Genomic DNA, 18,047 nt, shown 5'->3' with positions numbered 1-18,047 from the left:
GCATTTTATCAGGAAAGAAGTCATAGTCTAAAACTGTCAGGTCAGATATATAGATGTAATGTAAGGAAGTTTTACTTTCCCAAGTGGGTGGTAGATAAATGGTACAGCCACCCAACAGAATTGGTAGAGGCTAATACAGGGAATATAAAAATTAATGTGATAGGCACAAAACTATCCTGAAAGACAAGACCGAGGACTGAGGTCTGAGTCTTTACATCAGGACAGGCTAGAAGGGCCAATTGTTTCATATCTGCTTTCAAAAGTTTGTGTTTCTATGAATGCATAAAATGAATTACAAACAAATAACTGTATCAAGCCAACCGGAAAAATAATGTTTGCCACAAATTAGTTAAGGCCTAATATCTATCTATCCATCCATCTATCTATCTATCTATCTATCTATCTATCTATCTATCCATCTATCTATCTATCTATCTATCTATCTATCTATCTATCTATCTATCTATCTATCTATCACATTCTGCTCAAATTAATCATATTTGTGCCTGATCCAATTTAAAATTTGTATTTACTTTATTTAAGATGAGCGGTTAAGGTGTTTCTGTGTTTCAACTATGCAAGCAGGATCCAGACAACAGATCTTGTGGCTTAAAAGATTAGGTGTGACAACCAGCTGAGAAAAATAGCTGAAGCTAACAAAAAAAGTCTGGAGCGACAAAAAGTCCCATAAAAGTATACAGTAATGGGCTACGTTATAAACAATTTGACTTAAATCCCTTAAATAAGTCATGAGCCTCTCTGTTTTTGCTGTACTCAGCTGTTCCTCTAAAATTAGTGAACCTCTAGAATTATTTATATACATATATATCCATGTGCCATTTTTTACCAAGCTAAGGCAGGCTGAGACCAAAAAAAATTCAGTTTGTAATATATTCTGAGATAATGCATATGGAAATGCATTTAAATATTGATTTGTAACATGAGCATAGACTGAGCAGGAAGAGAAGGAAGAGAGAGTTACATTGAGAAAAGGGGGAGAGAGCTAAAGAGCTAAAAAGTTGAACACAATAGGGGGATGTATTAAAAGAGAGACAGACATGTATGTATTAATGAAACCCAGAGATTAGTGTATGCTATCCTCAGGGTTAACACGCAGAACGCTCATGAACATTTTTGGGCACAGAGAGGAGTACAAACCCACCCTGTTCTTCACCATAACTTCTCACTTGCGCATCCTACAACTTTAAGGGTAAATGAAGCCATCTTACTTAATTCATTAAAACTATCTATGACTTATGCTTCTTGCCTGACGATCAGTGAAATTATTTTGAGATTTAAAAACTTCACCGCATGGGAGCTGCAATTAATGACAGTCTGTGGCAGAGCCAGCATTATCTAATTTCTAGTATCATGTTCCCTTTCTTCTCCTCATTCCACCCTTACGAAGGCTGCTTGAACCAATCACCAATAATCAACAACTCAACAGCAGTAGATAATCCACAAACGGATGATATAGACAAAAAATGAAAACAAAACAAATAGCATAACAGTAGAGCAGAGATAACATCATTTTAAAGGGGCAGTTTAATGTCCCTGACACTACACCATTGAAAATGTACATTAATATCCATTCTTCCAAAACAAAAAAAGTAGAGTACTGACACAGAAGAGACAGCCCTGCTGCAGCAGCTGCCCTCCTCCTCCATGATCTCACTGTCACTTAACTGGAGCTTCACAGTATACATATGTTTTTTTTTTTTTTTTTTTACGTGTTTGTTTTCATCTTCGAAATAGATTTAAAGCTCACAATAGCAGTGAGCTTTGTTCCTGGACCAATATGTCTTAATGTTTGTTAATGTTGTCAATTTCTATATTGTCAGTTTTAATGCTATTGTTGATTTTCACTCTCGCTATTGCAATAGTGCTACCAAAAGTGCTGTTGTGCTATAACTACAAAGTATTGTTATTTAACAAGTGCATAGAAAAGTGATTTTTGAACAAGGTTAAGTAAGAAATGGTACAGATGATGTTTGTTGTAAGACTTTGCTGTATCTTGTGTATTGGACATTGGTGGAGTGTATATGTCAACCTTGTCACTATGTTTTAAACATTGTTTCAATAAAAACTATTTGGGAGAAAAAAGAAAAAGCTTAGAGATCCGTGGATATAACTGAACCCAGGCGACTATTACATGTATTTCCATAATCAGTAGAAGATCTATATTTGAAGAACAGTTTCAAAGTAATACCGTAGTTAATTCATTGTTTCAATAATTTAGTAATTGTAATCTACAAATACAAAATCCAATATTACATTTCTGCGGTGCTACAGTGTAAACATATGTCAGATTTATAATGTATTTGTGAGTTATAGAAATCAGATTTATAATTTCTTACAGTCGGTGTTTGACTTTATGTTACTACCAGTTGTGACTAAATCATTATGTTTTGTTAATACCACTATTCCTCTGTCTTTAATAACGTTTACAGTAGAATTGGTTAACACGTACAATTAAAGCCGGATTTTCAAAATTCCAGTTTTTATTATTCTTGAGTGAAATGGATTATAGATATTTTACTCTTTTTTTAATTTTGTCTGTCGATAAAAAATGGAGGTTAATGCATGCAAAAAAATCATACATATATTGCATACAGAATGAATGACCTTTTTGTCTCTCCTATGGTGACCTAATGATGGAAAGGGTGGTAGTGTATGTCTCCTAATCTCTTCATTTGAGGTTCATGCTATCTTGCTATGTAATCCCATCTCTTTACGCATTGCTGATTTATACCGTCCCTCTGGCCCTGCTAACCTATTTCTTGAGATTCTCTTCATGGTTTCCCCACTTTCTCTCCTCTGGTGTCCCCTCTATCATCCTTGGAGACTTTAGCATCCCAGTAGACAGCCTTTTGAATATGGTGGCTTTGAAAACTTCCTCCATTGCCTCCTCTTTTGATCTTACACAGAATACTAACACCCCAACTCATGATGGTCAGACCCTGGACCTTATTTTTCTGCTCAAACACACTTCCTATCCATCTCTCTCACCTTGCCTCCTACTCATTCCCTTTCCTCCCAACAACCTTGCCTAACCAGAGACCTTAGCTCTCTCAATCAGAAATTCTCAACCGATTTACTCCCTCTCCTCTCTCCCATGTCATGCCCTAACCTAGCTATATAACTCTATAACCCCACCCTCACATCTGCTCATGAGGATGTATCCCCAACCACTACTCGCCACTGCTGAACATGGTTGGCGGAAGTCTGATTTCCTGCTATGCTCCTAATATTCTGCTCTCGCCCCTTGCTGAGTAAACCTACTCTACCCCTCTCATATCTTCCCTGTCTCATAACCTTCTCCAGTATTTTCAATTCCCTTTTTCACCCTAACCATACTGCCTCTGACTTGGCCACATACTTCAATAATAAAATTAAACCTATAAGCTGAGAAATATTTGCAGTCCCCCCTGCTGCCTTTCCCCTCCATCTGACTCTGTACTCTCCCTTACACTGAAGTCTCCTTCCTCTTCTAGAGTATACCAATTCCCTCTAGTCACTGAAGACGAGACATGTGCTCTTTTTCTTTCTTCTTGTCTGACCACATGTCCCCTCAATCCTTACCCAGTCTTTCATATACACTTGTCCCTAAATTAACTCATATCTAAAATCTCTCTACTGGATTTTTACCAAGGGTTCCACTGCCTTTCCACCCATTGATCCTCTCCTGCAATTTAAAACCCCCTCTGAACACCATTAATGAGGCACCTGTGTGGCAGGGGGGGGTGCTCAAGCAATATATGGCCATATAGCGTGACGGAATCACCAATAATTATGCCCCAGATAGGGTTTTTGTAAATAGTATTTGCTAGGTATGCGCTGATCTCTTGCTTTGTTGTATGTACATGTTGGTCATTTTAGCAGCACTCCGTAATATGAATGTGCATGCTTTTTAGGGTGTGCTCCCCTTTCTGTATATTTTCTTGCAGAATTTAATTGGATACGACCATAAAAACATAAAGAAGTCAAAATGTTGTAAAGAATTCTGAGCCCTGCTAAACGATAAAAAAAACACAAAAAAAACATGTTATAAAAATATACTACATTAATTCTTTTTACAACATACACTCACCGCAGGGTAATTCTTTCCAGCTACGCCAAATTGATACTTTCTTCTCTAGTGCCTTTTTTAACATTCAATATCTGCAGACACATAATGCGAGGTGGCTGCATCTTTTGTGTTTTCAAAAGCCAATGGAACAAAGCAGACAGATGATCTTTGGCTTGACCAGCTGCTACATAATATCACCTACTGGCTCAGTAAGCGGAGATGGAAATCTTGAGGAAAGAGCTAAGCATGTTAACATTTAACGATTAGACTAAAGATGAAGCATTCTTCACGTTGCAATTTTGATGTACATAGCCCTTGATTTATACCAAGGAATTACAATAAGCACATACAGTAGTCATACAGGCATTTTCATCGAGGAACATCAGGTATGAGGGTAAAGATGGTCCTGATCGCAAGCTTACAATCTATCCAAACCAAAATAGAGCATATTCACTATTTCACTGATCATAAAAAATGTAGTTTCATTCATGTCCATGTCTCTTACCAATGTAGCTGTTCAAATGGCACAACATCAATTATTTATCACTAGTTGCCGTGAATGAATGATACGGTGAACTGACCCAGTCTGTATCATGTATTGGAGTAAATTAGATCTACACGTGTCTCTCGCAGGTAACTGAATTCACAAACCTCCCTAAGTAAGATTTTTTTGGACTGAAAGCTAAAACGGAACTGAGCCAGAATATAAGAAAGAAATATTGATTGCGTCCTACCTGACAACGGGCACCATACATTGCCACGAATAGCAAACAGAATGTACTTTAATAAGTATTTGTTGTAGAAACGCATAATATTTTTGCTATTAAGCCCGTTTTTATACATTATCTATATTTATAACAGTAAATCTGTGTTTTCTTTCCTAAGTCACATGGCATGAAGAGGTCCGTGGTTATCACGTGTCACGTTGCAGATATTATTTGTTCGGAGCAGTCTGCTTGCACCCGTAATAATGATGTATTACTGTACTTTAAGTAGAGTCTGGATTTCCTGTTGTAACGTGATAAATAATTCACTATTTCTATAATCACAGAGGGAATATTTACACTGAAAAACATGTGCAAAACTGTTTGGCTGTTAAAGCCAGACTGTGCAGTCTGTAATACATTGTTCCAAATAGTGTAAAATACCATAAATCAAAGCCAAGTATGGAGTTAAAAAAATAAATGGGTGAACCGAATACTGGCCACTTGTATCTGTGTGTTTGTGGTGGACATAAACTAAAATTAATGAGGGTCTAGGTAGAGGGACACGTGATTTACAGCTCCTTGTGAACTATAAGGTCACATTCCCTTAAAACACAATTGTTCTTTTTGGCATGCGATGCTAAGAAAACAGCTGACAGTGGCTGTAATATCTGGCTAGACGTGATAGAGATATATATACGGTTTTTGTGACATTCCGTAACAGTAGCTGGAAAGGCAGAAATTCATCATTCTTTTCAGATTCTGGTTTTAGAACGCAATTCATCAGAGGAAAGTCACCTTCATGAGATTATATCAACATTCATGCTACACACATATTATAAAAGCAATATACTTTTTATGACTGTTTTGCTCTGCCGATTAGGCCCACGAAAAAAAGCATTAATATTATGAAATATAATTTGTGTAGAAAAAAACTAATTTCAAATATTACGAGAAATAGAAAATTGGATTTATTCTTATGTATGTAAACATAGCTGTGCTTTTTAAATTAAATAATATTGAAAAGTCAGATCTGACATTATAAATGAAATAAAAAATGACTAGTCCATGTGTATGTAGAAACCCTAGATTTGAGCACAAATAAGAACCATTTTATTTAAACTGTTACCCAGTGCAGTGAAATAACATACACTTACACCCCTATTTGTGTGACACCATATGACAATAAAAGATTCCCTGAAAAAGTAGGAGTGAAGCAAAACTGTATTGAATAAAGGTTACATAATTATTTCTGGGAAGTGTTAAGGCAGATAGCATTACATTAACTCGGAGTAGGAGGGGAAGTAGACGAGGAATGGGCACGGCCAACTGCAACTCCCCTGCTAGGAGAAAGAAGGGAAGGGGGCCAAGAGACCCAGGGAGCAGCACCTCACCTGGATACTCTGAATCAAACCTGGAGAGTTTCCAGATATTAATATCCGGTGGTGATGCCACATCATGGTGATCACGGATATATAATTGGTTCTGTATAAGACTATTTGCATTTTTTTCAGTATTTTTATATATTTTTTCTGCCACCAAATGTGTGTTTAAAGTAAATCCCAGTAAGTAGTTGGTCTGTTGGGTCACATACCTAAATACAGTTCAAACAGCCTGTAATTAATTTTCTGTATTCATTCTTTGAATCCAACCCTGGGTATTAATACAAAATGCTTGTTAAGAAGAACATTGCTGTGCTCATGCCTTCAAATCAGACAGTATTTTGTCCAAGAGACTCACATAGCCCCTTCCATTCACTGCAGTTGCACAATGTCGGTGCTTCTTTGAAATCTCAATGGAGTAAGGTAACACTGGAATACAGCAGCTCAGCATCATCTAGGTTTAAATTACGTAGTCACGTTGTGGATAATCAGCCCTGATTGTTTGCTTTTGCTTAATGCTAAATCTGCAAAGTGCTGAATTGGTTTTGCTATATAATTACATTTAAGCAATAAAGTCCCTTGATTTAGCATGAGTAAGGAGCTGGTGTGTGTGTTCAGAATAGCTCAATACGCCATGCTTGCCTTTGGCTTGTAATTTGACTCATGGTTGCACGGCGGATATTAATGGGAGGTTTTTTCTACTTCACTCGCCTAACTTATCTTAAAACATTCTCTTGCCATTGATGATGTGGGGTAGAAACACAGTTGAGAGTTGGTCTTAACAATCCAAACATGGTTGTTTATGTTGGGGCTGGAAGAAGGGAGGTTTAACCTTTATATTTACCTCCATATAGTCTTCATTAGTACCCCCAAGAAACATTAGGGTTTGCAATAATATGTCCAGAAACCCTGGCTTAGACTATGAGAGCTTTGGGTACTATACTGCGTAAGAATTGACCCTGACCTTAATTATTGAGATGTTTCTATTGATCACACTGGCAGAAAAGATGGCTGCTGATTCTTGGGCTGGATGCCTTGCAAAATTATGTGATATGGTTCGGCATGGTGGGTATGGATAGCCTGATTAACACAATAATATGTTAATTATGTGGTGTTTGCCAATGAGTCACTGTTGTTGTGGTTATCAATCTGTCATGTTTGTTTGTGTGACAGAAGGTGGTATGACTAACCTGCACTATAACAGGCTATTCAGTATGTTGCGGCTAGTGGTAAATCATCAGGCTCTACCACTGAGCTGGTGTATGTGGTGGATGGTGGTATAATGACTCCTGTACAATACAAGATAATGTGTGGAACATCTCAAAGAGCCCTTGTCTCAAAATAGGGGTAACGTTATACCATCTGCTGTGGAGCAGAACCTCAAACAGGCAAGTAGTCCACTGTTGTTGAGTGCTATGGGGAAGGACCCATAACATTGTAATTGGCTGGCAGAGTGCGCCGGACTCACCATGCTGTTTTTTTTTGTGGCCGTTGGTATGTAGTGGGATGGAGAAGATGGGGGCCTTCTGTCAAAAACAGTTTACAATGTTGTGGATGGTAGGAAAATTGGTGGGGAAGGGATCCATTGTAGGTTTCCAATGGCCTCCTTGTGACTGTAAGACCTCGCCAGAAAATGGGAAGACCAGTTTAGCAAAGATTCATACACTCATAGTTCACTTCAGTTAATGTTTTACTAATGATTTCATACTAGAGATGGTAGGGGATACATCAGTTGGTCATACAGAGAGTTAAATTATCTTCCCTGCCTATACCATAGAATTTTCAGGTTAAAGAAAAGCAGTGACTGAAAACCCATGAGCCAATATCAGCAAGAGTGGAAAGCATGTACTTCACTGCGAACATGGTCCCTAAAGTTTCACACAAAAATCCTTACATCTATGAACAGATTTCAGATTGACAAACCATGATTAAGGATTTCCCTTACTATACTTAACCCAACTTCCCATTTGATCCTTAAAATACCACAGATAGAAAGCAAAAAAGGTTTTTTTCTCATTATCTACTTTGCTAAACCTAGACACTTGGCATGGCATTTAGTCTGTTGAATATGATGACCATTTCCTAACACTTCTAGTTCCAGAAGGGTGAAATTTGCAGAACATTTCAATGTTAAAGAGGTGTCTTGCAAAGGGTTAAAGGTTAACCAACTTTTACATTCACCCCAGAGACCTAATTACTAAAGTCCCAAAAGTCATTATCAAGCTGTGTATTGTAAGACATATTACCCCAGCAATTAAGCTCATAAACATTGCATACTAACGCCTTGGAAGAATAATCAATGCAGGTACTGACAATAAAGGTAGCAAACGGCCCCAGCTAATTGAAATGTGTTTGATTTTTACATTTCAATTTATCAGTGATCAGTGCACAAACAGTGCAAAAACAGACTTCTGTACCAGATTTCAATTAAACTGTCCTAACGCCTTGCAAAGACATAATTACTGAAATCTGGAAATGTTTGCTCAGGAAAATCCATTTACCATGACCTGTTTAGTTTGTACGGTTTATTTCATCAAATCCAATAAACAAATAAAACAAAGCACTTTCATTTTGATTATATATCTGGAAACCAAATCATAATGATAATTGAAAATTGTACTGGGTGCCTAAAAACAAAACTAAAATAATAATAATAATAATAATAATGAAGCAGCAGACGTTTTTCCTTATCTCAGCATATATCCAGCACACTCACCTCGATCTGACCAAGGAGCCATATTTCAACTAATACTCATCTTTTAACCTTCACTTGTGTTTAAAACACTCCTGTTCCCGAGCTGGGAAAGGGACCGACTTTATTGAAATTGATGGCGCTAATCTTTTCGCCACCAATGAGTAAACTGACTACCTATTAAATCAAATTAAATCAGCTAGGTTGTTTTACTTAGTGTCTGTGTCAGTTAGCTAAGCAGCACACTTTTAATATCTGGGTGTCAGAGTGTTTTTATAGCTTCAAGGTTATTTGTTTCTGGCTTGGCAATAATGTCAAGTGGACTGTTTTAATTGTGTACCGTGGTAAATGGTGGACGGAAACTAATTTGGTTGAAAGAAAAGTGCGAGAAATTTGTCAAACGTACTTCATTCAGTAAAAAAACAGCAAAGAATGTATTTGTATGAGCAGAAGAGAATACACTAAAAGGATATATTATTTAATTTCTTCAGGCAGTATATTTAGAGAAGTATGTAAAAAAACGAGTTTAGAACATATAGTAGATAAGGTTACACACATATACACTCATGCTAATACTACACTCATAATAACACACACTTACACATATACTCTCATGCTAATACTACACTCATAATAACACACTTACACATATACACTCATGCTAATACGCACACTCATAATAACACGCACTTAAACATATGCAGTCATGCTCACACTCCCTTTAATAAACACATACACACTCATGCTAACACACACAAACTGTACACACTAATGCTACCTCATGAACACTGTCAGTTATAAACATACATGCATGCATACATACTTACTCCCTATTTAACTCCCTTATAATCTCTTTCAATCTCTTTCTCACTCACTTCCTTACCCTTTCTCTCACTCCCTCACTGTCTCCCTACCTCACTCGCCTCACGCTCTTACCAACGTAGAGGCTTCTTTGTCGTATACCCCCCGTCGGGTTAGACTAGCCCTTTTTTGAGAGTTTATGAGCAGCCCCGAGCCAGTCCCCCTGATTCTGTAGTAAGCACAAAAAAGAGCGCAAATTTTGTCTTGAGTGCTAGCTCACAATCAGATGGTTGACGTACACTCAAACAGCAAAGAGGTACCATAGCCAGCTCTCCCAAATGATGATCATAACAAATATATGTAGGTGGCTGGATGACAATCGGCTTGTAAACGCTTTGGTACAAAAAGGTCTTTGGATCACAACATATTAAAGCATTAATTAACTATGTTTAAATTTTTACTTTTTAATAAAAAAAATTATTTACCAGAGTTTGGCTGTATAAAACTCTATTAGTAACGTTAACCTTTCCTAAAATCATACTTTATTTCAGAAGCACTCCATTTTATTTAGATGCTGGGGGCACAATCCGATGACCAAAATAGTTGGTCCAGGCAGATCAATTGCTTTCTATAAGTTGGTTTCAGACCAAGAGATCAATATGTGACCCAAATGAACTCAATGGATTTAGCCGGAGGTCTGATTTCAGTTATCACATCATGTCTTTAACGTCAACGAAGGAGAAAACAAAAGTAAATACAGTCATATGGTATCACTGATGGGGCATTAAGACGGAGAGAAATCCTTATTATTTTCACACACAGGTTGGGGAAGAAATCAAGAGTTTTGCAGACTGTCTGCTTTCCCGTTACCAAGGAAATAGGTAGATCCATAAAAAAATGCCAGTGAATCTGAGAATTAGCTGAAGCATAACAGATAAGTATTAGTTCCACATAATAGCTGTCATTACTCCAAGGAATATATCTGCAACCAACGAGTCGCAAGAGAGGTCATTAGCTATCCAAAGAAAATTTCTGATAAACCCAAGCATTCTTAAAAAAAGGAATATAAGTTCATTTTAAGTGAAACCAGTATTTAAAACCCAACTTTCTTTCTCTTTCAAACGCACTTTGCAGTTGTCATACGAAACTACGTTTCCCATCGTAATAAAGAGATCCTCTCCTTTTTTATGTATTCTTTTCAAGGATGAAACAGAAAGATCGCATGCTTATCCGTCTCTCTCTCCTGAAGGCAAAGATATTGATTCTTTAAGAATGATCAAGTTCTGAGGAACACTAACCACTGAGCACTCCACAACAATCACAGCTGGATTTTCACTTTTTCATAGGCTTTGGGTATGAAATAATCCCCATCAAGGGGATTTCTTTTGAAGCAAATTGCATCCCTGCCAAAGTGGGCAAGTGAAGAAACATCCTTCTGCCCAGACAAAGCCCACATCAATCTTTGGACACTGTCCCGCTGTGGGGATCACAACCCACCGGGAGCCAAATAATCGGTCGTTCCCACCGTAACAAGTTAATCGGTTTTACAATACATTTTTATTTTTTTATTTTTAATAGTATGTATTGGCTGGTTTGCATTTCACTAAAAGGCAAACATACACAAAATGCAAGTAAATGCAATAATCTTCTTGTCAAAGACCCACACATTTTTCTTTTACAGAGGGAGGGAAAATTATGAGGAATATACAAAAAAACAACTAATCAAGAATCAGAAAAAACAGGGTATCCAGGAGAAAACCGTAGCTGTGCAATACTCCAGTAACCGACAATAATCCCTTTAACCTTTTAACAGCCATGTGCAAACACTCGATCAATACATAAAATCCATTTTACATCTCTTAAAACTGCTGGTTACAGTTAATCCTTCATATATGAAACTACATGGAAATCTTTCTCCCATCGGTTCGTTTCTAATGAGCGTTAAAGTGTCTCATACACTACTGAGATTTTGGAGAAAAAACATAATTGCATTGGTTAAATATATTCCATTGACGGTAATTCAATACATATATTCGATACTATCAATATAATTTATAGCGGTTAGAAGAGCATAACTCCAAATTATGCGGATATGTTTTTGAAGAGCTTTAGAATGTTCTTGTTCCTACATTAACATTTTTGCCAAAGACATGGAATGACAGGGATAATATGAGTACCTACCTTCTTGATCAGTGGTGATTGTGATAGACGTATACTGCTTGGGAGAGAAGCTGAGGTCAGATACTCCATTCACGGCCTCGATCTCAAAGGTGTAGTTGACGTGGGAAAGAAAGTCCAACACAGTGACAGATGCATTTTGCAAGCCGGAATGTCGAGGTACAAAACGAATCCCGCCACCACAGAGTTCACAATCGTTGGGATCTGAACCACATTTCTTGCAGAGCACATTGTATATAATGTCTTTTCTGCCCCCAGTATCAAATGGTGGACTCCACTCCAAATATAAGGCTGTTTCGTTCATGTTGAAGTTAACGTTCCTCGGAGCAGAAGGTGGCTCTGGAAACCAAAACAAAAGAGACAAAACACAAATTAAGACAACTTGTGCAACTTTCCACTCTTGAGCTCTCACGTTTCTGGAGCATAACTTGATTTCCCAGTAGTGTTTTGGAGAGCAATCATTCCTCCGATAATCAAGTCTTAGTTAGTAATCAACCTCCTACCGGGATTTTACTAGAACTGCCAAGACTCTCACTTCGGGTCCTTAAGAACTTGCATTTAGCTCTACAGATCTAACAATTTAATTTACAATGTGTAACAAATCCATGCCTTAACAATTTTACAGTATATTACAATACAAAAGTAGCCAAAAAGAAGCAAATAAAATAATCTTGAACCCGCAAAGGCAGCCCATGAATTGCAGCTTCTGACACGTGTGTTTCTTTTGAATAATACATTTGAAACAGTATTGCACATGACATAAAGCTATTTGTAGCTGACTAGCTTTATCTCAGTTGCCACTGAAATCATTATACTTTCTATTCAATTATAAAGAAACTTAATATACAAAAATGTATCCACATAAAGCAAAAAAGAAAAGAACACAAAAGCTGCTCTTTTTTAATTCAGAATTAGTCTATAAACCCACACATGTACGCCTCATTGCTAAACATCTGTTCGTGGCATATGGAATACACAGAAATGATCCAGGTCTGAATGTTCCATATGTCACCTATATTTCTTTGCTCGCAATGTTCTCACCCAGTTCCCCGCTATGTCTGGCCCATAAACTCTTCAGTTTAAGGATTTTATTTTATTAATGTTCTTATTTTAAGGTGTAAAAAATGGGTCTCACCTAAATGCTTTTGCTGAACGCTCCAAAAAACCTAGATACATCACTTTGATGGGCAAAAAAGGATTGGTATGGTAAGTGAAATTGATGAGATCACCAATGTATGGACCAGAAAGCATTCTGATTGGAGTTATGTTTAAGGGTTTTTTTTTTGGGGGGGGGGTTCTTGCGTTATTAAAAATAATAGAAGGCGAAGACCACACAGATAAAGAAGATGATGATGATGAAGAAGAAGAAAATAGTTTCACACATTGCTGTGTCTTCATTTTCATGCATCTGCCTTTCAAAAAATACACTATTTAAGCCCAACTCAGCCTCTTTTGCAAAAGAAGCGTTCATGGGAGAGTTAGCAACCCAGAGCTCCCCTTCTCATGGTGGTGTGGCTATGTTTGGTGGTGGGACTAGCCACACATAGAGAAAGGGCTTCCGGCACAAAGGGACAGTGAGTGTAGGGAATGTTTGTGGGGGTAACAAGTAGAGCTTGGATGGGAAGTCGGCAGAGCCTGGGCAGGGAGTGTGCTTGACTATAGAAACTTCAGTCTCTCGATGCAGCACTTCACCTTGGGTCTACGCGTTTTACTCAGCAAGTTTCCATGTGTGTAACAGGAGGACGATCGTTCATATTGTATAGTGTAGTCAGTGAGTTGTTCGATTCCTAGTTTAGTAAATCAAGCCAAAAAATGGATTTTCCCCTCTATGAGTGTGGGGTTTTTTTTTTATTATTACAAATGCCACTAACCAGATATCCAATTTACAAGATAACCCAAAATTAAGAAATGCATTTTTTTTGCACATCATGGCAGATTTTTATTATCATCTACTTTCATGGAAATATAATAAAATACATTTTGTTATAGAATATCACCAGATATTTTTGAAAAATACCAAAAGAGTAACAAGATAATACGATTTCATCTTTACAACAGAATGCTTATTTCCAGCCAACACTTCATAAGAACAGGTAGAAACTGTCTATTAAGCAAGCGTTATGGAGGCGTTAAGTTTGTCTACTTTGCTCTCTCATAGTCGTTCAAGCAAGAATAGAAAAAAAAGTGTAATAAATATAAAACTCAGACACTATTATTCATGCTGCTGCACTATAAAGTGTTTTTTATGTTAGTATTAAATATAGTGTAATTTTTGTTTAAACATTTGTACTGTTAAAACAACACAATATCAAAACATGGCATTATATTCATAATTAGACTTTTTTTTGAAAAATCAATTAGTGTGAACAAATAAAAAATAATCTATCCCGTAATTTCATTTAATTTATTTTGTGTTGTTTTTATATTTTTACACTTTCTGTGTTATTTTTTTATTATGTAAGTGCATTAAAAATGAAACAGTCTTACTACATAAACAATAAACTAACACAAAAGCAGAAAGCCAATACTATAGCGCTGTGCTTCAGACTTTTTGTCCTATCTGTTATAGTGATAAAGAAAAACTGAAATCCGAAAATGATTTTTTTATTTCCCAGTGGCTAACACCTTGTTTTGTGCAACACAAAATATGTGTCAAAATATTTTCATCTTCTGGCACTGTGAAATCTATAATCATATTCCCCTACATATTTATTGTGCCGTCTTGTATTTTGTGAAACAAAAACCTTGATTATAGATGTGAATTTCTTCCAGACAGGGTCACTCCAGTTCTGTCACTTCAGGGAAAAAGAATACAGCTTTTTTTCTACACAGATATAAAAACTATACAACAGCATTAATCGCTCGACAAGTGCTATAGCTCTTTTACAGTTATGGTAGGGTTTATGGTCATTTGAGGGCTATGTACTATTAAATCAAAGTTGTTAAATATAAAATGTGTATTGCTGTACAGGCCTCAATGACGGTTGTCCCTCCAGAAGGACATCTGAAGAAAAGTCCTCTGAGGTCTTGAAAGCGTATGTGACTTGATAACGTAGTCTATCATCTCACCAGTTCCTGTAATGATGGTTTAACAGTGGTAGGGACTGGTAGTGCAATTACCATAACTACAAACTGTCCTGATTTCACCTGGTGGCTCGAGAAAATCGGAGTTGATTATGAGGACTCAATGTGTTTCCCCCCCAGGTTTTGGAGAGGAATTTGGTCACACTCAGGTTCTGCCTCCTATGTACAAAGGTTTCACAAAGTCCTCACCCCTTTCAGGTCTGTTCATAGCTAGACCGACAGCTTCTCTAAGCCACACACACCCTTCCTGCCCCCTATACGGAGCACTACACTCTTTGCTAGCCCCCTGGTTTTCTCATTCACTAAACGGGGAGCTATGTGCTTCCTTATCTGCTTGGGTCAGATTACTAGAGAACCAAGGAAAGCTGACTAAAGGTATGGGTGTACATAGCCGATTGGCTTTTCTTTTAAGTCTTTTTTTTTCAGATTAAGAATTATGTATGCCACTCTGTCTAGTTAACGTTATTGCCCCCACAATAATATTACGCAAAATACACCCCCACTCTAGTGGTAGCATTCCCCATAAGAAGTCATATTGCGTCAGTCCTTATTGCTTATTCTTGCCTTATTGATTAAGTTAGTAAAGCACTGAAACCAATATAGAGGTAACCAAGCCAAAGTCCAGCCCTAGACCAAAACGAGTCCAAAAGGGATACACATTAGGAGGTTTTATCAGTTGTATCTCTCATGTTAATTTTAAGGGCAGTATTTAATAAATATTATGGCCGTCCTATATTGGAAATACCTTACTGGTTTTTAGGGGACAATGCCAGGGGACTGTACCCTAGTATCTGGCCACCCTATTATGTTACCACTGCGAGTAGTAGTTTTGGTGATAAAAATGAAAAACTGTTTTGTGTATTTTTAAATATTATCTTTATGAGCAAAATGTATGTAAAAATCATATTTCTACAAATCACCAGTATAATATAGATTATAATATGGGTGCTTGCACATAAAAAAAGATTCCCTACTATAGTTCTGAAAAAAAATATACCCTCTTTAGTGAAGGGCTCTTATGCCAATTTGCATGACGATTAAATAGCTTTTTAATTGCCATTAAATTATGCTGGCTAAACTGTGATTTCATGCAAATATTAAGATGTAATGACATACAGTGAATCATTTAGTAAGATTTAGAAGTTGGAACAAAGAGGGACAATTAATTCTAATCCCCAGATTTAACAATATAATGTGTCATTGGGCTGTTTATGAATATGGCCTGATTGCTTTGTTATCACTTATAAATTATGCACGGATGAAGTAGCACATAGAAAATGTGTGACACCAATAACCCGAGTGCAAACATTTCTGCAAGGCTGTCTATAATTTCTTATTGTACCATTCTATCCCAGTGTACCTCATCAATCATCTAGCATCCATTTTGCTTTTAATTAGATAATGGACATTGGAGAAACATCCATTTGCTGACTAGTTGCTAATGATAACTCATTCATGGCGTAACATAATTCCTCCCAAGATTCGGGTGAAAGTGGCTTTGGAGTCATCTATTGCTCCAATTCAGAAGAACTTCACACATGTGTTCTCATGGCAACGTACAAAAAGTGATTTTAGTGCAATGCTTGGAAAGTGGTCTCAATCATCAGAGACATTCCTATAACGATAATGCTCATTTTCAAACTTTGCACAAGAAATAGTTTTCATGAGCAAAAGGAGAGAGAAAGTTTGACATTTTGTACGCTGTCAGGACATAGGAATCGGTGAATGTGTTCACAAACGATCAGGTCAGTATGCTGTCTCATTTCCAAAGGCAATAAGCCCGCAAGGAACAAAGTGGTCTCTCCATACTCAGCATTAATCCAAGGAGACTATATAATTACCTGTAATTACTGTGGTTATTGGAGCAGATCGGAAGCGTTCCTATATATGGATATTCAATCAGCACAGATCTAGATGTAGATTCATTCACCGGGGACCAGATAATTGCGTGCAATCATTATAATCTCTGATGCATATATGACCACTGTCATGTTCCATATGCTACGAGTTTTCTATAACAACCTATGTGATAGCATTATTCCTACTAAAATATAAAACTTGGGAAGCCCTAGATTGTAAGCTCATTTGAGCAGCGCCATCCTCACCTGTTCCTATAAGTCAAATTGTTATTTTTTATACTACTTGTTATGTCCTGTCTACCCATTGTACAGCGCTATGGAATACGAAGGTCCTACAAAAAACAATAATAAAGTTCCCATGTCTCTGAAATAAAACCTGAAATGGCTAAAATCTGTTTAAAGTTGGAGCCTTCGTGGGAAAACTTCAAGGTCTCAAAACATGATAAAGCCGGGCAGTGAATGAATATTCCAGACTTGACTTACTTGTACAGGGCATGGCAGGTGGATCTTTTTCAGCTCTGAAGTAACCTTTTTCACACTGGCATACAGTTGTTGCCTCGACATAGGTGAAACTGTGTGGAGGGCATTTCGAACATTTGATATTCCCAGCAAACGCCTTGTAGAACCCTGGCCTGCATGCTGAAAAACAAGACAAGACAATCAATGCTTCCTTTCAGTTCTCCGTTGCATTAAATCTGTCACTCTGTGCCAACAGCGAGAAATCCTGGTTATACACTCTGTGGAAGTCTCTACTGACCTTAGGCAAGTCACTTTATCTCCCTGAACCTCAGACAGCACTATTAGATTGTAAATCCTTCCAGGCAGAACTTCATTACATCTGTTTTTTCTACAGTGACAGTAAATAATTGTTAAAATTATAATTCTGGATTTTGGCCAGCTCCAATCTGAAATCAGGAACATTCTTACACGCCTCTCTACATTATTGTATTTCTTCACAGAAAACAATGCATTACTGTGTATTAAAGTACTTTAATAGAAGATATATTGATAGTAGGATAGTAGAGTCATACCAGGTCAAATTAAATTGAGTTTGTGATCATATATAATATACGCATACACACACACACACATATATATATATATATATATATTAGATGACTTATAAGGCTGAACAAACTATGTTATACTACTTGACTAGCAATCAATTCTGGCCATATTCTGGCTTACTTGTAAAATGCCTGACCTTAGTAACGACTGCATCCAATACAGGCATACCCCACGATAATGTACACAATGGGGTCCAGAGCGTGTATGTAA

General features: G+C 37.1%; 1 protein-coding gene across 1 annotated transcript in view; it reads right to left on the bottom strand.

Annotated features, from left to right (window-relative positions):
* The window catches only part of EPHA6 (EPH receptor A6), a 161,332-nt gene extending 143,932 nt beyond the window's left edge, over positions 1-17,400 (bottom strand). The window contains exons 1-2 of the mRNA XM_053456921.1: positions 17,253-17,400; positions 11,830-12,165 (exon numbers count right to left, since the gene is read on the bottom strand). Of these exons, the coding sequence (XP_053312896.1) occupies positions 11,830-12,165; positions 17,253-17,265 (349 nt within the window). The 5' untranslated portion in view covers positions 17,266-17,400. The remainder of the gene's footprint in view (positions 1-11,829; positions 12,166-17,252) is intronic.
* Positions 17,401-18,047: the final 647 nt, after the last annotated feature.

This window comes from Spea bombifrons, chromosome 2, assembly GCF_027358695.1.
Source record: "Spea bombifrons isolate aSpeBom1 chromosome 2, aSpeBom1.2.pri, whole genome shotgun sequence".
Lineage (NCBI taxonomy): Eukaryota > Metazoa > Chordata > Amphibia > Anura > Pelobatidae > Spea > Spea bombifrons.
The sequence above is the reverse complement of the archived record's forward strand: the minus strand, read 5'-3'. Positions and strand labels throughout refer to the sequence as shown.